The sequence below is a fragment of the Olea europaea genome, unplaced genomic scaffold (genome assembly GCF_002742605.1).
Source record: "Olea europaea var. sylvestris unplaced genomic scaffold, O_europaea_v1 scaffold492, whole genome shotgun sequence".
In the NCBI taxonomy this organism is placed as follows: domain Eukaryota; kingdom Viridiplantae; phylum Streptophyta; class Magnoliopsida; order Lamiales; family Oleaceae; genus Olea; species Olea europaea.
In genome coordinates, this window is record NW_019263235.1 from 107,393 (window position 1) to 131,596 (window position 24,204).

At 34.5% G+C, this 24,204-nt stretch overlaps 2 protein-coding genes across 5 annotated transcripts; both read left to right on the forward strand.

Annotated features, from left to right (window-relative positions):
* Nucleotides 1–6,401: 6,401 nt before the first annotated feature.
* LOC111388420 (cell division protein FtsZ homolog 2-1, chloroplastic-like) lies at nucleotides 6,402–7,849 on the forward strand. The gene is made up of 2 exons (XM_023013118.1): nucleotides 6,402–6,606; nucleotides 6,946–7,849. Exon 2 carries the CDS (start codon nucleotides 7,046–7,048, stop codon nucleotides 7,847–7,849), a length of 804 nt encoding a protein of 267 aa, XP_022868886.1. The 5' UTR covers nucleotides 6,402–6,606; nucleotides 6,946–7,045.
* Nucleotides 7,850–13,948: 6,099 nt separating this feature from the next.
* On the forward strand, nucleotides 13,949–24,140 carry LOC111388429 (cell division protein FtsZ homolog 2-1, chloroplastic-like). 4 transcript variants are annotated; one of them, XR_002701561.1, is made up of 8 exons: nucleotides 13,949–14,130; nucleotides 14,470–15,199; nucleotides 15,881–16,180; nucleotides 17,006–17,096; nucleotides 19,980–20,104; nucleotides 22,313–22,405; nucleotides 22,495–22,957; nucleotides 23,534–23,599. XR_002701561.1 is itself a non-coding variant. In XM_023013127.1 (8 exons), the coding sequence occupies exons 2-8, from the start codon at nucleotides 14,570–14,572 to the stop codon at nucleotides 23,878–23,880; spliced, it is 1,437 nt and encodes a 478-aa protein (XP_022868895.1). In that variant the 5' UTR covers nucleotides 13,956–14,130; nucleotides 14,470–14,569; the 3' UTR covers nucleotides 23,881–24,140. The 4 variants fall into 4 exon arrangements, 2 of the variants coding, with proteins under 2 accessions (XP_022868895.1, XP_022868896.1); XR_002701562.1 differs by lacking the exon at nucleotides 23,534–23,599 and adding an exon at nucleotides 23,005–23,527 and having other exon boundaries at nucleotides 22,495–22,967; XM_023013127.1 differs by lacking the exon at nucleotides 22,495–22,957 and adding an exon at nucleotides 23,749–24,140 and having other exon boundaries at nucleotides 13,956–14,130.
* Nucleotides 24,141–24,204: the final 64 nt, after the last annotated feature.

A 24,204-nucleotide genomic window follows, 5' to 3' on the forward strand; every position in this document is an offset into this window, starting at 1 on the left:
GTGACCATAAACTGTATGTTATTATAAAATTAACTTATTTAATTATCTATTTAATTAGTGTCCCTTGATTTTTGAAAAAATTCTATAAAATTGTCATATTTGAAATATATATTTAAAAGTAAGTAGTTATGTATCAGGGAAATATTTTAATTTTAAATAATAATATTGTCAAATTAAATTAGTCTAACCATATTCACCTCCACCGTGTGCCCACATTGCATACCCGTCCGCTGTCATCCCCTCTTACAGTCTTCATCATTCACCCGTGGACATCCATCCCACCATTGACTTCTTCAGCGGTGAATTGATTATCGCTCAACGGTGAATAGACATAGTCAGCTCAGATAGTAGAGAAGAAAGAGAAACATGGCAATTGTAAAAATAAAAATAAAAATTGATTGATCATTCTTTAGCGACGACTCAACAGTACTGGCATAATTTAAAACTATTTTTTTAAAATTGAATTGAAAAATAGCACCTAGTGAAATTTACAGAGTACTCACCGTAACAAATAACTTCAATTTCAGTTAAGAGAAATCAAGGATATATGGCTAGTTCTCTTGAATTTACATAGATCTATTGCCTACGATATTTTTCCAAGCTTATGACCAATTCTTTTGGATTTGTAACATGTAGACAATGATCTGTTACCGATAAAGGTAATATGTGAACTATAAGATATGACTAATTAATATTGACATGTGAACTATAATTAGTGATTTGCGAACATTCGTAACCTATACAATATAACCTGTGATATGTGAATGGTGACATATGACTATGAACTATAACATGTGACCTATGAGCTATAACCAATGATTATTAATATTGACATGTGATCTATGAAAATATACAACCTATACAGTATGAACTGTGAATTATAACATGTAATCAATGAACATCAGTGGCCTATACTATATGACCTGTGTCCTATGAACAATAACAATTGACCAATCAATATTGACATATGAATATAAATCAGTGATATGTGACAAATTCTATTTGATTTGTTACCTGTGAACATTGATATGTAACCCATAACAAGTGCGCAAAAACATATGACATGTTATCAATTCACGTCACATGTCATTGTGCACAAGTCACAGACCATTGCACAAATATCATAAACTATCTATTTTATTGGTTGCGAATTATTTATTGGTTATAGATTAGCCCAATTTATTGGACACAAACTGTATTTATATAGCCCCAACCCAATCCAAACCCAACACCACAACCACCACCTACACCATCACCAGCACTACCATCACCTCAAAACCCACCATGAACCCACCTCCAAAACCACCATAAAATAACGACAAAAATCACAACCTCCATCTCCACCACAACTATCCCCAACAAAAAAAAATAAAAATAAAAAAAATTCCTAAACTTGCCACTTCCACTACCTTATATCAGAAGAGGACAGAAATGAACACCTTACCATAACCAGCAACAATTATGACCTCCATCTCCACACACTACAACCACAACCACCACCCAACAAAAAATCCTAAGCCCGATGTCATCACCACCTCAAATTCACAGAGCACGGATTGTGTCGATCATGTAACCCAAAAATACAATTACTAGAACTATCCTACCATTTTTAGCCACCAATTGCAATTGACAAAATCAGCCGAGTCGCCATTTTGAGGATCGAATTTTGAGGTAATTGAACAGCAAACCAGCAACAATTATGACCTCCATCTCCACACACTACAACCACAACCACCACCCAACAAAAAATCCTAAGCCCGATGTCATCACCACCTCAAATTCACAGAGCACGGATTGTGTCGATCATGTAACCCAAAAATACAATTACTAGAACTATCCTACCATTTTTAGCCACCAATTGCAATTGACAAAATCAGCCGAGTCGCCATTTTGAGGATCGAATTTTGAGGTAATTGAACAGCAATTGGATCGATTAAATGTGTATCCACTATTGTCTGAATGCAAATTTGATTTTCCCATGTAAATTTTAGATTGAATGATGCAGGAATCGTCAATTGAATGGGAGATGATTGCCTCTATTCACGTACAATATGGGTACGAATTCCAGAACTTGTATTGATATCGGCATGCCTTCAATTGTTGCCGACATGCCTTTTCTTCTATTTGATGTCGAAAAGGTCCAATTATTCTGCACGGTCTGCAAGCTCCGAAACCTGCACGGCTTCTCGATTCATTGAATCTCTATCTTTCCCTTCCACCGTTGCCTACAAACTACCTCCGAAGTGGTGTCTACCTTGTTTATTCCACCACATCTTCATCGTCATTGGAGAAATTGGAGAGTGGAAACCTGGATGTATAGATTCACAGGATTATTGGAGATAGGGAGAGATTAGAGTGAGAGTAGAGAAAGATATAGTTGAGAGATAATTAATTTTATTATTGATTGATTATCACCTGATTTATGTTCAAGTAAACTTTATACCTGATTTTAGAATTGTCATATTTAATTATCAGTTGTGGTATAATTTTCAAAATGTAATTTCTCCTAATCATGCTATATGTACATCGTGCTTGACAACAAATTTGATACTCTTTCATGTGACAGCAATCTATACCACTGATTTTAAACACATCTATCTCATTATTGTCTAGACTCCTTCTACCTAGGGGATGTCATCCTTGGTTGATATCGAAGATGTAATCTAGCCTCTATTTGCGTCCCATTATTTTCAAATTCAGTTTTTTCAAAACTAATTTTCAACCACATATTCTCTCATTAAATAATTTTACATATAAACTAAAAAAATTTACATATTTTTTAACCACACATTTTTCAAAAAATCACCATTTCAATATACATTATCTCCAAAATATGAGGCTGAATCAGGAGTTTAACTATAACTCATTTCAAAATTAAGATAAAATGTTTAAAACTTCAAAAATCAGATAACATTATCCCCAGAATATGAGGCTCAATCAAGAGTTTAACTATAACTCATTTCAAAATTAAGATAAAATGTTTAAAACTTCAAAAATCAGATAACATTATCCCCAGAATATGAGGCTCAATCAAGAGTTTAACTATAACTCATTTCAAAATTAAGATAAAATGTTTAAAACTTCAAAAATCAGATAACATTATCCCCAGAATATGAGGCTCAATCAAGAGTTTAACTATAACTCATTTCAAAATTAAGATAAAATGTTTAAAACTTCAAAAAATCAGATATTCATTAAATTTTATTTCTAAAATAATTAATCAAATATATATTTTATAAATTAAATATAAGGTCACAAGTCTATACAATTTACTCACAAATTATTGAATTAATTAATTGCAAATAATTTATCAATCACAATTAAAGATTTTATATGTCATAAATTATTTTATGGTCACAAATTTATCAAATTAGTAGGCCACATATTATTCCTTGATTACAAATTTTATAAGTCAACTTATTTCACGACCACAAAATATCAAATTAATTTTTAGTTACAAATTATCAAATTATTGGCCACAAATTAACGAAATTTTAGGTTACACATTATTTGTTGGTCATAATTTATCTATTTCATTGTTACATATTAACTAATTTATTGGTCACAAACAATTAAATCATTTGTGACCACCATCTTACCACTACCACCAACCACATCACCATCGAAACCATCATCACCAGAACCACCACCACCACCTCTCAGTAGCAATACCATCATCTCAAACACCGCAACCAAACACCACTATGAGAAATTTGGAATGCTCTAATGCCTACTTCGACTTTTAAAGTTATCGAGTTTACGTTCCAGATTACCAATTTGTTTGACCTTACATGCGAAAATTACTAATTAAAGCAATCACGTCACTTGTATTAGTTTCTATGGTTTAGCATACAAGTCCATTTTCCCCTAAGTTTGAATACCGCAATTGTGATAAATTATGGAAAGCAATAAAAACAAAATTTTAATGACGAAAAAACCCAACGTTGGAAAAATTCCGAAAACAAACCAGTTATCTCCACTATAGACCTTTCAGGGAATACACAGCAATTCCTCAACTTGTACTTACTAAGAATCGTTTGTTCTTGTGCTTGTAATTGCGCTTCAATCCATATTTGTACAAAATTCTCCAACACGCGACCTAGGGTTTGGCCGCATAACACTGTCGCTTAAGCAATGTCGAGCGAGAAGCGAGCGACGCCTGGGTGAAAAACAGGCGACGATGGTTCTGCTTCCTCCGCTCAAGCAACAACTTGGCGAGCAGCTAGCGAAAAATCGGCAAGTCTTCCACCTTGTTCCAAACTCAATCGTAGCCTAAACCATCTATACAAGTTGCAGCCCAAGTCCCTAAATTTTACAACATGTTCAATTAAGTCCCTTTTGTTCACTAAATTGCCAATTACAATATAAAACATAACAAACTCCCCCTTTGACATTCTTTGACAAAACTATTCAAACAACGTCAAGACTAAAAAATGAAAACCTATTCTACCCAATATACCCTAGCACTGAGTCTTGCATTCCTTTTGTTGTACCTGTTTCCTGAAATCCAAAAAATCATATACCCAGTGTAAAAGCACTTGATACAGGAAATACAAAAATTAAATCACTTAACCACAAATCAACATGCCAGTTTGAGACGTGACAATGATGTCAATCAAAACACCAACCTCAGTAAACATCAAAACTCAAACATAATGGATGTGATATAAAATGCAATGCAATGCTCCCTCTTACTGCAAACTCTCATGAATTTTATACATATGAATTTTATGTAGTAATACAATGTATCTATGTCTCACTCTAACGACCCATGATATAGCAATGATGTAAAATGCAAAATGTCAATTAATCAATGAAATCAGTGCACATGCAAATGCAAAATCGCTCCATGCTCTTATTTTCTCCCCCTCAGTTACACATTTTTCTCCCATTTTTTTATCACAAATGTTGAAGGGAATACTAACAAATTTAACTTAAAAATGCAGTTGATAGCGTGCACAAGTAAAATCAATATACTATAAATCTTCCTACATACTCAGTTCAGATCAGAATGGAGTAAATAATATAAGTGACTCATGTGTGTAAAGTGTCACTAATCCAATGCAAGTATAACTCCAAATCTTAATTTTATGAGAAAGGACATGACAATCACTGCCAATAAGTATATCATTCTACTGATGAAAGTCAAACCTCGAGAGTATAGTAGGACCTATACTTATTATTTTTATTTTCTCCCCCTGATTTTGCGCATTTATATTTTTCAGTTTTCCATATTTTTTAGCTCATAACATTTTTCACATTTTTCATATTTTTCAAGCTCATATATTTTACATCTTAAGTACAGGGTCTTTTCCATTAAGCAACTGAGATGACCCCTGTAACGAGGTTTAGGTCTATTAACTCAAGTCAGTTGACCATAGACATCATATTTTAAGAGATCCCGCAGGTTTAATTGCTCAAGTGAAATAGGCCTTGAAGAAGAACATTAAGATAACGAGCTTTTATTTAGGGGAATATTTTTGGGTTTAGGTCTACTAAATTAGGTCAATTCATGTTTGAAGTCACCCAATTAATATGTGATAGTCATCCCAAATCTCACACATGCGATAGAGTCCCACTAGCAAATTCATAGTATGTGCAATGCAGATGGTACATGAAGACATCTATACTAAGTAATCCAAAGTGACCTAAATAAGTAATGAAAATTATTCTATAGCATATCAATTTTAGCTCTAAATCTACTGCCGGACACTACCACCACTGCTTATATCAACAATAACCACCACCACCACCACTACCATTATCGCCACATCAACCACACCACCACCACACACAACCCGCCACAATAACCACATCACCACTACAATAACCATGAAACTATCGCCAGAGCCACTACCAAGCCTCAACACCACTGCACACACACCACAACACCGCCCCACCACGACACCCAACCATGCATCCATTGAACCCAATAATATAACCACTACAATCGCAAAACCAACACACCATAATACCACAGTACCACCATTGAACATTCAATCACGACATCACTCAAAAATATAAAAGAGGGAAAGAGGAAGAATGGATCTACATCGGGTTGTGCACGGCAGTGCACCGAGTGTTACTATCGGAATCGTCGGAGAGAGAAGAAAAAAGTGGATTGTGATTTGTGGTTTTCTGGATTTTTAGGGTTTGGGTGGGTATAGTTTAGAGTGAGAAGATAGAGGATATTGAATATTATTAATATCTTATTTTTATATAAATAAATTTTAAATCTGATCTTTTAAATTGAATCTTAAAAGTATGGTTGGACGTAATTTCCACTTCATTTTCCCCCCTCTTTTACTTTGGTTCCTTTATGCCCTGCCCTGCCCAGAACAGTAGGTGGGCACATACATGTCATATCTTACAAACACAAAATAAATAATCAAAAATATAAAACAAGAAATGCCATGTGAGATGAAAGCGAGCTCAAGGTACTGAATGAGGCTCGCCGCTCGTGTGCACTTTAATTAATGCTCGAAATTGTACAAATATAACCCGTTCATAATTCGCCATACACGTCTTTACTGTAGTCTCTTCTTCTTTTTGAATTTCTTAGCTAATTGCGTTGTCAGAGGAGGTGTTCTTGGTAAAGACCACCAGGTTATTTTTCGTTGCGAATCAACTTCATGCTTTTGATTTACCTATTGAATGTTATAATTTATTTCTTTTCCATTGTTCTCTTTGGGGACGGGGTTCCTAGTTGGTATGACATTTAAGTATTTAACTGATATTTCTATGCTACATAATGCATTATTTTAAGGGACTTGAGAGGGATTCTTATCTGGGTTTGGTCAAGTCATTGTGAGTTCTCGAAATTCCTTTCGATAGAGTGATGCCATAATTTGAGAGTATGGCTTCATACGGAGGAGATTTGCTACTTTTGTGTGGCTTATTTTCATTAATTGAAGTTTATTTGGTCTTTTATTAATCAATTGACAGGTGCTGACAGTAAATTTTGAGCAGCAAGTTGGAAATATAGTCAATTGGTTTTATCCATAATCATATTAAAACCGAATTATATTTGAGTTTTTTTCCTGTGATGGCTTTGTGTTCGCCGCAGTATTTTATGCCTCCAGAAACTTGCAGACCCATGGGGGTACTGAATGTTCTTGGACGAAGAGTTGGCCCCGTAAAAATTGTTAAAGAAAAGAGTGGGCTTTTAGGTATTAGTCAAAAGAGTGGTTCAAATGTTCCTCGGTGCAAATGTTCGACCAACTCTCACAGTGTTAATCAATTTCAAGGTAAGGACCCATTTCTGAATCTTCACCCAGAGATTTCTATGCTAAGAGGCGAGACATATGCCACAATGACCAACCCAAGACTGGACAGCTTGAGCGGAAGTGTTACTGAAAGTTCAAGTGATTTGTCAAGTTTGAACAATTACAATGAGGCCAAGATCATGGTTATTGGCGTTGGAGGTGGTGGGTCAAATGCAGTTAATCGTATGATTGAGAGTGCAATGAAGGGTGTGGAATTCTGGATTGTTAACACTGATATTCAGTCCATGAGTATGTCCCCTGTGTTCTCTGAGAATCGGTTGCAAATTGGTCAAGAGTTAACCAGAGGACTTGGTGCTGGTGGGAACCCAGACATTGGGATGAATGCTGCTAAAGAAAGCAAAGAAGCTATAGAAGAGGCGGTTTATGGATCTGACATGGTGTTTGTTACTGTAAGTTTAGTCTTCTTTGAACCAAATGATTTTCTGCACAAAATGGTTTTGCTGTTCGATTCTAGTTTTTTGCCTTCAAACTTTTCTTGTTTATTTGAGTTTCTAGTTGTCAAACTAGCACATATCCTATATGCTAATCATATGCTTTTAGATTCTTTTGATTATCAAGATTAATTAGTTCTAGAAATAGGGCTCGATTATCTAATTTGATCATTTGTAATTGATAAATAAGTTGTGACATATAAAATTTGTAATTTGTGATTGTAACTTTCTGTGACCATAAACTGTATGTTATTATAAAATTAACTTATTTAATTATCTATTTAATTAGTGTCCCTTGATTTTTGAAAAAATTCTATAAAATTGTCATATTTGAAATATATATTTAAAAGTAAGTAGTTATGTATCAGGGAAATATTTTAATTTTAAATAATAATATTGTCAAATTAAATTAGTCTAACCATATTCACCTCCACCGTGTGCCCACATTGCATACCCGTCCGCTGTCATCCCCTCTTACAGTCTTCATCATTCACCCGTGGACATCCATCCCACCATTGACTTCTTCAGCGGTGAATTGATTATCGCTCAACGGTGAATAGACATAGTCAGCTCAGATAGTAGAGAAGAAAGAGAAACATGGCAATTGTAAAAATAAAAATAAAAATTGATTGATCATTCTTTAGCGACGACTCAACAGTACTGGCATAATTTAAAACTATTTTTTTAAAATTGAATTGAAAAATAGCACCTAGTGAAATTTACAGAGTACTCACCGTAACAAATAACTTCAATTTCAGTTAAGAGAAATCAAGGATATATGGCTAGTTCTCTTGAATTTACATAGATCTATTGCCTACGATATTTTTCCAAGCTTATGACCAATTCTTTTGGATTTGTAACATGTAGACAATGATCTGTTACCGATAAAGGTAATATGTGAACTATAAGATATGACTAATTAATATTGACATGTGAACTATAATTAGTGATTTGCGAACATTCGTAACCTATACAATATAACCTGTGATATGTGAATGGTGACATATGACTATGAACTATAACATGTGACCTATGAGCTATAACCAATGATTATTAATATTGACATGTGATCTATGAAAATATACAACCTATACAGTATGAACTGTGAATTATAACATGTAATCAATGAACATCAGTGGCCTATACTATATGACCTGTGTCCTATGAACAATAACAATTGACCAATCAATATTGACATATGAATATAAATCAGTGATATGTGACAAATTCTATTTGATTTGTTACCTGTGAACATTGATATGTAACCCATAACAAGTGCGCAAAAACATATGACATGTTATCAATTCACGTCACATGTCATTGTGCACAAGTCACAGACCATTGCACAAATATCATAAACTATCTATTTTATTGGTTGCGAATTATTTATTGGTTATAGATTAGCCCAATTTATTGGACACAAACTGTATTTATATAGCCCCAACCCAATCCAAACCCAACACCACAACCACCACCTACACCATCACCAGCACTACCATCACCTCAAAACCCACCATGAACCCACCTCCAAAACCACCATAAAATAACGACAAAAATCACAACCTCCATCTCCACCACAACTATCCCCAACAAAAAAAAATAAAAATAAAAAAAATTCCTAAACTTGCCACTTCCACTACCTTATATCAGAAGAGGACAGAAATGAACACCTTACCATAACCAGCAACAATTATGACCTCCATCTCCACACACTACAACCACAACCACCACCCAACAAAAAATCCTAAGCCCGATGTCATCACCACCTCAAATTCACAGAGCACGGATTGTGTCGATCATGTAACCCAAAAATACAATTACTAGAACTATCCTACCATTTTTAGCCACCAATTGCAATTGACAAAATCAGCCGAGTCGCCATTTTGAGGATCGAATTTTGAGGTAATTGAACAGCAATTGGATCGATTAAATGTGTATCCACTATTGTCTGAATGCAAATTTGATTTTCCCATGTAAATTTTAGATTGAATGATGCAGGAATCGTCAATTGAATGGGAGATGATTGCCTCTATTCACGTACAATATGGGTACGAATTCCAGAACTTGTATTGATATCGGCATGCCTTCAATTGTTGCCGACATGCCTTTTCTTCTATTTGATGTCGAAAAGGTCCAATTATTCTGCACGGTCTGCAAGCTCCGAAACCTGCACGGCTTCTCGATTCATTGAATCTCTATCTTTCCCTTCCACCGTTGCCTACAAACTACCTCCGAAGTGGTGTCTACCTTGTTTATTCCACCACATCTTCATCGTCATTGGAGAAATTGGAGAGTGGAAACCTGGATGTATAGATTCACAGGATTATTGGAGATAGGGAGAGATTAGAGTGAGAGTAGAGAAAGATATAGTTGAGAGATAATTAATTTTATTATTGATTGATTATCACCTGATTTATGTTCAAGTAAACTTTATACCTGATTTTAGAATTGTCATATTTAATTATCAGTTGTGGTATAATTTTCAAAATGTAATTTCTCCTAATCATGCTATATGTACATCGTGCTTGACAACAAATTTGATACTCTTTCATGTGACAGCAATCTATACCACTGATTTTAAACACATCTATCTCATTATTGTCTAGACTCCTTCTACCTAGGGGATGTCATCCTTGGTTGATATCGAAGATGTAATCTAGCCTCTATTTGCGTCCCATTATTTTCAAATTCAGTTTTTTCAAAACTAATTTTCAACCACATATTCTCTCATTAAATAATTTTACATATAAACTAAAAAAATTTACATATTTTTTAACCACACATTTTTCAAAAAATCACCATTTCAATATACATTATCTCCAAAATATGAGGCTGAATCAGGAGTTTAACTATAACTCATTTCAAAATTAAGATAAAATGTTTAAAACTTCAAAAATCAGATAACATTATCCCCAGAATATGAGGCTCAATCAAGAGTTTAACTATAACTCATTTCAAAATTAAGATAAAATGTTTAAAACTTCAAAAAATCAGATATTCATTAAATTTTATTTCTAAAATAATTAATCAAATATATATTTTATAAATTAAATATAAGGTCACAAGTCTATACAATTTACTCACAAATTATTGAATTAATTAATTGCAAATAATTTATCAATCACAATTAAAGATTTTATATGTCATAAATTATTTTATGGTCACAAATTTATCAAATTAGTAGGCCACATATTATTCCTTGATTACAAATTTTATAAGTCAACTTATTTCACGACCACAAAATATCAAATTAATTTTTAGTTACAAATTATCAAATTATTGGCCACAAATTAACGAAATTTTAGGTTACACATTATTTGTTGGTCATAATTTATCTATTTCATTGTTACATATTAACTAATTTATTGGTCACAAACAATTAAATCATTTGTGACCACCATCTTACCACTACCACCAACCACATCACCATCGAAACCATCATCACCAGAACCACCACCACCACCTCTCAGTAGCAATACCATCATCTCAAACACCGCAACCAAACACCACTATGAGAAATTTGGAATGCTCTAATGCCTACTTCGACTTTTAAAGTTATCGAGTTTACGTTCCAGATTACCAATTTGTTTGACCTTACATGCGAAAATTACTAATTAAAGCAATCACGTCACTTGTATTAGTTTCTATGGTTTAGCATACAAGTCCATTTTCCCCTAAGTTTGAATACCGCAATTGTGATAAATTATGGAAAGCAATAAAAACAAAATTTTAATGACGAAAAAACCCAACGTTGGAAAAATTCCGAAAACAAACCAGTTATCTCCACTATAGACCTTTCAGGGAATACACAGCAATTCCTCAACTTGTACTTACTAAGAATCGTTTGTTCTTGTGCTTGTAATTGCGCTTCAATCCATATTTGTACAAAATTCTCCAACACGCGACCTAGGGTTTGGCCGCATAACACTGTCGCTTAAGCAATGTCGAGCGAGAAGCGAGCGACGCCTGGGTGAAAAACAGGCGACGATGGTTCTGCTTCCTCCGCTCAAGCAACAACTTGGCGAGCAGCTAGCGAAAAATCGGCAAGTCTTCCACCTTGTTCCAAACTCAATCGTAGCCTAAACCATCTATACAAGTTGCAGCCCAAGTCCCTAAATTTTACAACATGTTCAATTAAGTCCCTTTTGTTCACTAAATTGCCAATTACAATATAAAACATAACAAACTCCCCCTTTGACATTCTTTGACAAAACTATTCAAACAACGTCAAGACTAAAAAATGAAAACCTATTCTACCCAATATACCCTAGCACTGAGTCTTGCATTCCTTTTGTTGTACCTGTTTCCTGAAATCCAAAAAATCATATACCCAGTGTAAAAGCACTTGATACAGGAAATACAAAAATTAAATCACTTAACCACAAATCAACATGCCAGTTTGAGACGTGACAATGATGTCAATCAAAACACCAACCTCAGTAAACATCAAAACTCAAACATAATGGATGTGATATAAAATGCAATGCAATGCTCCCTCTTACTGCAAACTCTCATGAATTTTATACATATGAATTTTATGTAGTAATACAATGTATCTATGTCTCACTCTAACGACCCATGATATAGCAATGATGTAAAATGCAAAATGTCAATTAATCAATGAAATCAGTGCACATGCAAATGCAAAATCGCTCCATGCTCTTATTTTCTCCCCCTCAGTTACACATTTTTCTCCCATTTTTTTATCACAAATGTTGAAGGGAATACTAACAAATTTAACTTAAAAATGCAGTTGATAGCGTGCACAAGTAAAATCAATATACTATAAATCTTCCTACATACTCAGTTCAGATCAGAATGGAGTAAATAATATAAGTGACTCATGTGTGTAAAGTGTCACTAATCCAATGCAAGTATAACTCCAAATCTTAATTTTATGAGAAAGGACATGACAATCACTGCCAATAAGTATATCATTCTACTGATGAAAGTCAAACCTCGAGAGTATAGTAGGACCTATACTTATTATTTTTATTTTCTCCCCCTGATTTTGCGCATTTATATTTTTCAGTTTTCCATATTTTTTAGCTCATAACATTTTTCACATTTTTCATATTTTTCAAGCTCATATATTTTACATCTTAAGTACAGGGTCTTTTCCATTAAGCAACTGAGATGACCCCTGTAACGAGGTTTAGGTCTATTAACTCAAGTCAGTTGACCATAGACATCATATTTTAAGAGATCCCGCAGGTTTAATTGCTCAAGTGAAATAGGCCTTGAAGAAGAACATTAAGATAACGAGCTTTTATTTAGGGGAATATTTTTGGGTTTAGGTCTACTAAATTAGGTCAATTCATGTTTGAAGTCACCCAATTAATATGTGATAGTCATCCCAAATCTCACACATGCGATAGAGTCCCACTAGCAAATTCATAGTATGTGCAATGCAGATGGTACATGAAGACATCTATACTAAGTAATCCAAAGTGACCTAAATAAGTAATGAAAATTATTCTATAGCATATCAATTTTAGCTCTAAATCTACTGCCGGACACTACCACCACTGCTTATATCAACAATAACCACCACCACCACCACTACCATTATCGCCACATCAACCACACCACCACCACACACAACCCGCCACAATAACCACATCACCACTACAATAACCATGAAACTATCGCCAGAGCCACTACCAAGCCTCAACACCACTGCACACACACCACAACACCGCCCCACCACGACACCCAACCATGCATCCATTGAACCCAATAATATAACCACTACAATCGCAAAACCAACACACCATAATACCACAGTACCACCATTGAACATTCAATCACGACATCACTCAAAAATATAAAAGAGGGAAAGAGGAAGAATGGATCTACATCGGGTTGTGCACGGCAGTGCACCGAGTGTTACTATCGGAATCGTCGGAGAGAGAAGAAAAAAGTGGATTGTGATTTGTGGTTTTCTGGATTTTTAGGGTTTGGGTGGGTATAGTTTAGAGTGAGAAGATAGAGGATATTGAATATTATTAATATCTTATTTTTATATAAATAAATTTTAAATCTGATCTTTTAAATTGAATCTTAAAAGTATGGTTGGACGTAATTTCCACTTCATTTTCCCCCCTCTTTTACTTTGGTTCCTTTATGCCCTGCCCTGCCCAGAACAGTAGGTGGGCACATACATGTCATATCTTACAAACACAAAATAAATAATCAAAAATATAAAACAAGAAATGCCATGTGAGATGAAAGCGAGCTCAAGGTACTGAATGAGGCTCGCCGCTCGTGTGCACTTTAATTAATGCTCGAAATTGTACAAATATAACCCGTTCATAATTCGCCATACACGTCTTTACTGTAGTCTCTTCTTCTTTTTGAATTTCTTAGCTAATTGCGTTGTCAGAGGAGGTGTTCTTGGTAAAGACCACCAGGTTATTTTTCGTTGCGAATCAACTTCATGCTTTTGATTTACCTATTGAATGTTATAATTTATTTCTTTTCCATTGTTCTCTTTGGGGACGGGGTTCCTAGTTGGTATGACATTTAAGTATTTAACTGATATTTCTATGCTACATAATGCATTATTTTAAGGGACTTGAGAGGGATTCTTATCTGGGTTTGGTCAAGTCATTGTGAGTTCTCGAAATTCCTTTCGATAGAGTGATGCCATAATTTGAGAGTATGGCTTCATACGGAGGAGATTTGCTACTTTTGTGTGGCTTATTTTCATTAATTGAAGTTTATTTGGTCTTTTATTAATCAATTGACAGGTGCTGACAGTAAATTTTGAGCAGCAAGTTGGAAATATAGTCAATTGGTTTTATCCATAATCATATTAAAACCGAATTATATTTGAGTTTTTTTCCTGTGATGGCTTTGTGTTCGCCGCAGTATTTTATGCCTCCAGAAACTTGCAGACCCATGGGGGTACTGAATGTTCTTGGACGAAGAGTTGGCCCCGTAAAAATTGTTAAAGAAAAGAGTGGGCTTTTAGGTATTAGTCAAAAGAGTGGTTCAAATGTTCCTCGGTGCAAATGTTCGACCAACTCTCACAGTGTTAATCAATTTCAAGGTAAGGACCCATTTCTGAATCTTCACCCAGAGATTTCTATGCTAAGAGGCGAGACATATGCCACAATGACCAACCCAAGACTGGACAGCTTGAGCGGAAGTGTTACTGAAAGTTCAAGTGATTTGTCAAGTTTGAACAATTACAATGAGGCCAAGATCATGGTTATTGGCGTTGGAGGTGGTGGGTCAAATGCAGTTAATCGTATGATTGAGAGTGCAATGAAGGGTGTGGAATTCTGGATTGTTAACACTGATATTCAGTCCATGAGTATGTCCCCTGTGTTCTCTGAGAATCGGTTGCAAATTGGTCAAGAGTTAACCAGAGGACTTGGTGCTGGTGGGAACCCAGACATTGGGATGAATGCTGCTAAAGAAAGCAAAGAAGCTATAGAAGAGGCGGTTTATGGATCTGACATGGTGTTTGTTACTGTAAGTTTAGTCTTCTTTGAACCAAATGATTTTCTGCACAAAATGGTTTTGCTGTTCGATTCTAGTTTTTTGCCTTCAAACTTTTCTTGTTTATTTGAGTTTCTAGTTGTCAAACTAGCACATATCCTATATGCTAATCATATGCTTTTAGATTCTTTTGATTATCAAGATTAATTAGTTCTGGTCCTGGTAACATAAAACTCTAGTATCATCACTTATCCTGGGCTTATTGTCAAATTTTACAATTTATATTGGCTAATTAACCTAAAATCTAGATGATTTGTCATTGGTGCTGACATTTTCCATTATTTTGGACCAGAGAGTTGAGAAACTTGCCTTTTTTTGATATTTTTTCTAATTTGTTCAAAGATACCTAAATCTGTATCATAATCGCTTACCTATTTATAACCATAAGCAGAGGGTGATCTGCTATCTGCTACACTACCTTGACCTTTTCGTATTAGTTGTAAAATTAACATTCATTGCAGTAACTTAGAAATCAGTTTATGTTACATCTCAGGCATGGCCTAAATGCTTAAAAAGCTCTTTGGTCTATGCCACAGTGTACTTGATGCTATGTACCTACATGACCGTTCTTTAATGAGCAACTAATATAAATCTGGATGGTTAATAATGCTACTGATTTCACTCTCTTATCTTGAGGTTTTGATTAATGTGTAGGCTGGAATGGGTGGGGGGACAGGAACTGGTGGAGCTCCTGTAATTGCAGGGATTGCAAAGTCAATGGGTATCTTGACCGTGGGTATAGTCACAACTCCATTTTCTTTTGAGGGACGAAGAAGAGCTGTACAAGCTCAAGAAGGAATTGCAGCTTTGAGAGAGAATGTTGATACACTGATAGTCATTCCAAATGATAAATTATTGACTGCTGTTTCCCCATCTACTCCAGTAACAGAAGCATTCAACCTTGCCGATGACATTCTTCGACAAGGTGTTCGTGGAATCTCTGATATAATCACGGTATGGATATTTATGCATGAGGAATTAAACTTCTATCCATTGACAACTGATAGTGTTTATCACTTGCTGGCGATTGATGGATATTTTTTATTATCTTGTTTATTCAGTGTTTTGCTTCCAAGTACTTTCCTGGGAAAGTTTTTTGTTGTTTTACTTTTTCTAGGACATTATAATCTATTTGTAGACCACAATGATTGTTGTAAGTTTTATTCTTTCTTAACGGGCTTTCCTTTCCTTGGGTGAAACTCTGGGATAGATATTTAACGATCATGCAAATAAATTTTGAATGTATAAATTCTGAATGTTTACATTTAGCCCTTGCTTGGTTTAGTTTGGTTTAGCTAAAAATATTGATAAAAATCTAAAGTCAAAGTCAACAATTTACTTTAATCATACATTTCATGAGATCCACAACTTTTAAACCACACCATCAACCTTTATCATATTCTACTAAAAATCTAACTTTTAGCAAAACCAAAAGGGGCTTAGTCTCTTTGTCCAACACATTCACATGGCCAGTATAAGATTCATCAGTTTGATAATGAACCAATAATTGAGCAATGATGCTGGAAAATGCATGATTATGAGTTGGGCAATTTTATGGCATGTTTATTTGGAACTTAATTCTTGAATCAGATACTGAGGTGGTGTGCGTACCTGTGTGAATTTTTTTTGCATGTGCTTACATGTGCTCGTATGATGTTTTATGACATGCAAGCTTCCAATTTGATATTATTCTAAAGAATAGCTGTAATGCCTTTCTAATTATCTGAGACAGTCATTGGGATTCTGGTTACTAATTGTTGAAAGTTGCATCCTTTGCAGATTCCTGGGCTAGTGAATGTAGATTTTGCAGATGTGCGAGCTATTATGGCAAATGCTGGTTCTTCATTGATGGGGATAGGGACCGCAACAGGTAATTCCAGTAAGCCATTTGGTTTTGTGTTTCTTGTTTGACTAGCTTTAAACAGTTCCTTTTTAAATTTTTATCAATGTCATTCAGCGAGTTAAGAGCTTTTGCATCACTTGGCTTTTGTTATGGTCCTCATTCCAGCTCTTTAAAACTTTTATCCCTTCGGTGTATAAACTGTGGATGACAAGTCTCCTTCTCATGGTTGCTGTTTGCTTTAGATTTTATGTCCTATTTTGGCTCCTCTTGGACAAGTAACACGATCATCCAGCATTTCCTTCATTGTTTTATACATTCTACATCCTCGGAATGATTTTTATGAAGCGGAGTTCTACATTTCAGGACATTTTATAAATATGTATTGCATAGTTATAAAACCACTTGGACAGATAAAGTTGCTGGATTTGTGTCTTGATTAGAATTTCTGACAAATTGTTCCTGTTTGCATCATGCGATGTCTTTGCGCTTTCTTCCTCCTTTTATGTCACAGTCTCCACTCGAGATAAAAGGTGTTTTGGCATTTTTGGGTACTAGAAATTACAGTGTACTTAGGTGAAACTGTTTCGTCGATTACCTTCATATTTTGGTGATGGTGCATAGTGAACTAGAAATTTTTTACCTCTAGATATGTCATGGTTACTAAATAAAAAAGTGCACTGAAGCACCAATTCGTCATGGTGCTTTGGTGCGAAGTGAAGTGCATGCTTCATCACAGTGAAACACAATTATGTTCAGTAGAAAAACTCACTGCATTACTGTATAAGCAAACGAAATTTAGCAACATTTTGTATATTTCAGCTAATATTATCTAATTTTACTGTTATTTTGAGGAAAATAAGGATTGACTCCATTTCTCAATTATCAACACCACATGAGAAATTAAAGCAAAATTAGTAATTCGAATAAAAAGAACTCAGAAGGCCCACATTTTTCAATAAAGCTATCAATTTTTTGCCTTTGTGCCTTTCTATGCTGCTCTCATTTTGTTCTTCAGTAATAAGGAGCCTAGGGTGCCCCTCTACGCTTGAGATCAGCAAAACATGTAGGCAACTAAAGAAGGTCTATCATGTGCAAATTAGAGTGCAGGAATTAAACTAAGATACAATTTTATCTTTAAAAAAAATTATACTTACAATTGAAACAGTTTAGTTAAGGTTTCACAAGTCTTTTAAATATAGTATTTCTTTTGACAAACTTTACACGTCTTTAAAATTTCGATTGCTCCTGGTTTCGGTGATGCACGAATGCTTTGGTTGGCTTGGTGAACAGTGGCGGATCAAGGATTAGAGGTCAGCTAGGGCAACCATTGACCGTTAATCGTCGATAGTCCACTATTGTAATAGCAAGATCATTTATTAATATATAATTAAAGATTATTAAAAATTCTTCAATCTATTTGTAAATGGATTAAAACGTAAAAATCATAGACATACGAAAATAGAGCCCTTGGTTGAGTCCCATTTTTGTCCCAAAAAAAAAAAAAAAAAAAAAACTTTTGAATACCATTTTTATGATTGGGTTGGGTTCTTGTGGCTTGAACCCTTAGCCTTGGTTCTAATACCATTTGTATGACTGGGTTTTAACTATCTTAGATGAAGAACAATTATCCCCTACTTGAGCTCCATTTTTCTTAAAAAAACTCATTTTCAACCTCGTATTGTCCCAATAAAATAATTTTTCTTGTAAATCCAAAACTTTTCCTTATTTTTTAACTACATATTCTCAAAAAAATCACTATTACAAAACTCGTTTTCAACACATGGGCTTAATGTCCAGTGAGGATGGTAATTGATTACCATCATTGGAGCGAACCTGTGGGCTTAAGAGAGAGGTTGTAACAGCACAATAGAACTGTTAGTTCCTTAAAACTCTCCAGTTTTGTTCTGATATGGTCATAGATTGAGATCTTGCTAGACTTGTTATGTGGTAAGATGACCCTTATTTCAGATTTTGACTGAAACATTGCTGCCAACTAGAATGCTGCTGTGGATGAGGTGTGCAATTTGTCTATGATCAGTTGGTATCGCACTTACAGTTTAAAAGGCCCTGTGAGATAGGGAAATGGCCTGTAAAATATTGCTTGCCATATTGCAGAATGTGGGACTGGACATATCAAGTGATACAATAAATTAACATGGAAATGGACAAAGAGTGGACTGATTTCTACTAAGGGGGTGTTTGAGAGCCATTTTTATGTAAAAATGCATTTTAGAATAGTAACTTGATAGAAAGTGTGTGGTTGAAAAATAAGGAAACGTTTTTTATTTATGTGTAATATTATTTTAATAAAGAATGTGTGGTTGAAAAGAAGAGAGAGAAAAATGCATTTTGGAAAAAATGGGTACCAAACGGGGGCTAAGTCTTTCTAACATCTTTACGGCTGTCCAAGAATATGTGGTGCTTGAGCATGAACGTCATTAGTTGAGTACTGCCATCATTAGCAATATGCCCGAATTCCAGTCTTTTACAGAGAATACAGATAATAACTGCCATGGGGAATCTTGTAAATTCTGTAGTTTTTGTCCTACAGTCTTGTCTTTCATTAGAAAATTATTTTCTTAGAATTGGATATGTATAACAAATTTATTGATGCAAACATATAACGAGAAAAAAGATATTATAAAATTAGAAATTATATCCTTTTGTTGAGTAAGTGATATAAAAAGAATAAATCAGCACTCGGCAAACTGCTGCGCCAAATTTCAGTTAACTCCATTCTGTCCCATGTATAATTTTCTATAACGAATCAAACTTAAAAATTATTTACTTGTACTGAAAAAAGAAATTTGGTTCATTATGCGTCACACTCGCTGCATCTTGTGACTTTTTATAAGGTGTTTGTAATTTTGAATCTTATCGTGAACAGCATTGTCATCTTGCATCACGCAGGAAAGACCAGGGCTAGAGACGCTGCGTTAAATGCCATTCAATCTCCTTTACTGGATATTGGGATAGAGAGGGCCACAGGAATTGTGTGGAATATAACTGGTGGCAGCGATTTAACCTTGTTTGAGGTAGTTTTTGCTGCCCTCATTTTTCATAGATATTATTATTTTTATCATAGTTACCAAGATCTTGGCTTAAGGAATGGTGTTTTCATTTATTGTCTAACTGAATTCATATGTCTTTTAATATTTTTTTCCTCAAATGAAATTCAGAAAATGGTAACTCTGATATTAAATCCAAATTAGTCAAATAATTCATGCTAGACCTCCTAAATATCATGTTATTTTCAGAATGATAGTGCACAATCTTTCCTGTTATTTGCCATAAATTGAACAAGAGTTTTTTGGAAGTACACCAAACTCTTGTTCATTACAATTTTTAGTTTGTGTATTTTACCACTAGTTTTGAAATATTGACTATCGGATCTTATAGCGAGCTTAAGATACTTATTTTCGCTTCTGTTACTAAGTCATTAACTTCATATACGGTCAAGGATTTAAATTAATCTTCCATGAGTTAGTTCTCCTATTAGAATTAAACATATGAACTATTTAAGAATCAAATGTGAAGTCTCGATGTATGTTCATATATTATATATAGGCATTTAGTTAATATAGATTTAATGGGTAAAATTTATCTTAAGATTATGATACATTTTATATGAAAAGTATCTCTATATTGTGATTACAATGGCGTCTACTGTCTAGTCTCTTGAAGAAAAGTACAAACAGAGTTTTATATAAAGTGGAACTACTTGCAACTGTTAGAAAGTACATTGGGCATTGATTATTTATTAGTCGATATATAATTATGCTGATATGTGTATCATTGTTATGTATGAAATGTTTATTTCATACTACTGAGAGCAATTAATGACAAAATGAAAGCAAGTAAAACACAGAATTTAGAGTGGTTCCCTCTCAAGCAAGTGCTTGTCCACTTCTTGATTCCACTACATGATTTCAATGTACTAAAGAAAAATTATAGTGTGTTGTATCATACTCACACTCTTTTCTGCTCTCTCTACACCAAGATAAGAGGCTCGCCTTAATTTTCTTCATATATGGGGAAATATTAGGGTGAACCTAATACATGAGTAGACGTACCCTATAACATTTAAATTACACTAAAGAATTTGACTCTAAGGTCGGTCGACCCATTTATTTATATATACAATATAACCATCTTTTTTATATCGATCCAACATCTAAAAATAACATTTTTACAGTACTTCACTCAAAATTTAAAAGTAACATGCAACACATTTGTGACTATGACTAAGTTATTATAAATGCTGTTAAAGAAGTGTGAATAACGAAGTTAGACAACTTCCCTTGTATTAAATGCACAAGACGACAACTCTAATTACACAAAATTTTGCAACCCCCTGCTAGTGACAATTGATATTAAGGGTAGAGCCACAGAAGTCTCATAAACATGTACCGCTAGTTTCCCAAGAGTATCTTACTCATAGTAATGCTTGTTCTACACCGAGAGCATGAAACACCAATTATTATATATGCCTGGACTTTGGTGTTGTATTGTATGTGGAAGCAGTTAACCCCTATTTTACGTCTTGTATCCATCTATCTTTTCATTTCTACTTTGATCCGTATGATTAGTGAAATGGTGAAGCTCAGGAGAAAAGGTGGAGACCTAATTGTCACATGTATAGTTAGAAAACTGGTCACAATCTGAAAATTATGGAAATGAAGTTTAAGCATTTATACGAGATAATGAGATTTAACAAGGAGCCCATTAAATGAACTTCTCATGTACAATTCTGTAGAATAAAGATAGGTTGATGTATCTATCGCTATCACCCCAAACAAAACAAACTCCGCCTTATGTGAAGTTGTGATAGTACTATCCAGATTTGAATCTCTGTAGTTTATCCCTTACTCTGAAAATCCTATTTCTATTTCTTAATTATAATTCAGATTTACCCAAAATAGGCCTATCTAGTAAGTGGAAGATTCATTAAATTTCATGTTACCCTACCATAATGTGATGTGATTTAAATGCCAATAAAACGTAATCCATCAAATATTACTTAGCATCCTCAAAACTTCCTAAATTGTGCATCAGTTAGTATATATAGAAGGAAATGAATATTATTCATCTTCAGCGGTTTATGACATTTTACTGGTGTGTCCATGTTGCACTACATAAGTAAATATGCTTATTTCAAATAGATGATTTTCTATGAATTTAGTAGGTACCTAACATATTTCTTATCATCATTTACATACTCTCTTTTTTATATGGAGTGATAGGTAAATGCTGCAGCGGAGGTTATCTATGATCTCGTGGATCCGAGTGCTAACCTGATATTTGGTGCTGTAATAGATCCATCAATAAGTGGGCAAGTAAGTTATCATCTGTTAAAACGTGCAGTTGAACCTGCTTTTTCACATATCACTTTCGAGACCCTATTCAACTGTCTATGCACTTATAGGAATGGAGTAGGGAGATGCATGCTAAATGTACTGCAAAATCTGTTAGCTGTGGTGCTAGAAAAGGCAGATCACCAGTTTATGCTGATGGAATCTGCATTCTTTTCTCTCTCTTGTAATTTTTCCATGGTAACCAGTGTTAAATCCAGCATGAGGGCAACATGACTTGGGGGAAGCTAGAGGATGGGGTGGGGAACTTTGGATAATTTGAATATTGACCTAGCAGGAATAATAAACATAAAAAAACTTGAATTCTTATGATAAATTAAATTGTGACTTTTCCCTTTGAAGGAAACATTTACTTTTTGAAACTTGGGGGCATTGCCATCCATGATTTTCCATGCTTTTCCTCTTTAATTTGACTTATGAAGGGGAGATTTAGTGATCAGAAGTTATGATTGGATGTAACTTTTTTACTATCAAGAGCTTCAAATGTTTGTGCAGAAGAAGCTGAGCTTGTCAAAAGTAAGTTGAGGTTTAATTTATCATAATCATGCTGTACTTAAGTTGAGGTTTAATTTATCGTAATCATGCTGTACTTACTGTTTGAAATATATTTATACTATACTTGCACGTTGACTTTTTGTACTAAATTATATTAAAGCATGAGTAGCAGAATTGGTTGTATTTACCCTAACAGATAGCTGATCTGTGCTTTGAGATGCCAAATTTAATATTAGACATCTATTGCAGACATTTGTGTAGAATTATAAACTTTAATGTGTTAAGCTAGATGACTGTAACCTCAATGAGGTCTTAAAATATTCAATTTGAAGATGGTGGCTGTTTCAGCTGGAATTTTTTTTTTTTTCTTTTTTTTTAAGCAAATGCATAAGAAATAATGCTAACTGGACAAGTAAAAACCAAATAACTCATCAAGGAACTTATTTTTCTTCTATCCCCTTCTGTATTTTTCCGTTATCATAATGGTGGGTGGGTTTGGTTTGGGGTTATCAAGTATGAAATTTGACAGTCTTTTGGTTAATAACTTGAAACAATCATGTTTGTGGGACTTTGATCGATTGGTTTGGTTTGATCCAGGTGAGTATAACTTTGATTGCCACTGGATTTAAACGACAAGAGGAAAATGATGGAAAATCCCGGCAGGTCTCTCTCTCTCTCTCTCTCTCTCAATGTGCTTTGTGCACTCGTCTTTTTCTTCATCTATGTCCATCACTTTCTTTGTCCCCACTTGCATCAGCCACATCCATTCAAAATCTTTTTGTGATGTTCCTTGGTCAATGGTTGAAATGCAGGCAAATCAGCTGACACAGAAGGAAAACAGCTTTGGAATCAATAGGCGACCTGCATCCTCATTGGATGGCGGCTCTGTGGAGATCCCCGAGTTTTTGAGGAAGAAAGGACACTCTCGCTATCCAAGAGCTTAAACATATAACTAGACTTTCTTTCGACTTGATTCACCATCTCTGTACAGGATTTTGGTTATGCATCAAATGTGAGTTTTAGCTTCGAGATAGCACAGAACCCCCACCCCTTCAGTAATAGGACAATGGATATGTTGATCGATGAACTCAGACACGTTTAAACTGTATAATCATGTAATTTGTTCTTGTATCGTAATGAAGTGAAATAAGTTGGGAGTTTCCTGTATAATCAGGCAATAGAAGCATTTTTGTGTTTATGAATATGATTATTCTCAAAGTTTGATTCCTCTCTTGCATTTGAAGGTTTTATTATTATTATTATTATTA

What these genes read in the sequence shown, in the direction of transcription:
- LOC111388420 (XM_023013118.1), top strand. Translation starts at nt 7,046, where the DNA reads ATGGCTTTGTGTTCGCCGCAGTATTTTATGCCTCCAGAAACTTGCAGA.
- LOC111388429 (XM_023013127.1), top strand. Translation starts at nt 14,570, where the DNA reads ATGGCTTTGTGTTCGCCGCAGTATTTTATGCCTCCAGAAACTTGCAGA. An exon ending in GGGGATAGGGACCGCAACAG is followed by an intron (nt 17,097 to 19,979) that starts GTAATTCCAGTA and finishes TGCATCACGCAG; the next exon opens with GAAAGACCAGGGCTAGAGAC. An exon ending in ATCCATCAATAAGTGGGCAA is followed by an intron (nt 22,406 to 23,533) that starts GTAAGTTATCAT and finishes GGTTTGATCCAG; the next exon opens with GTGAGTATAACTTTGATTGC.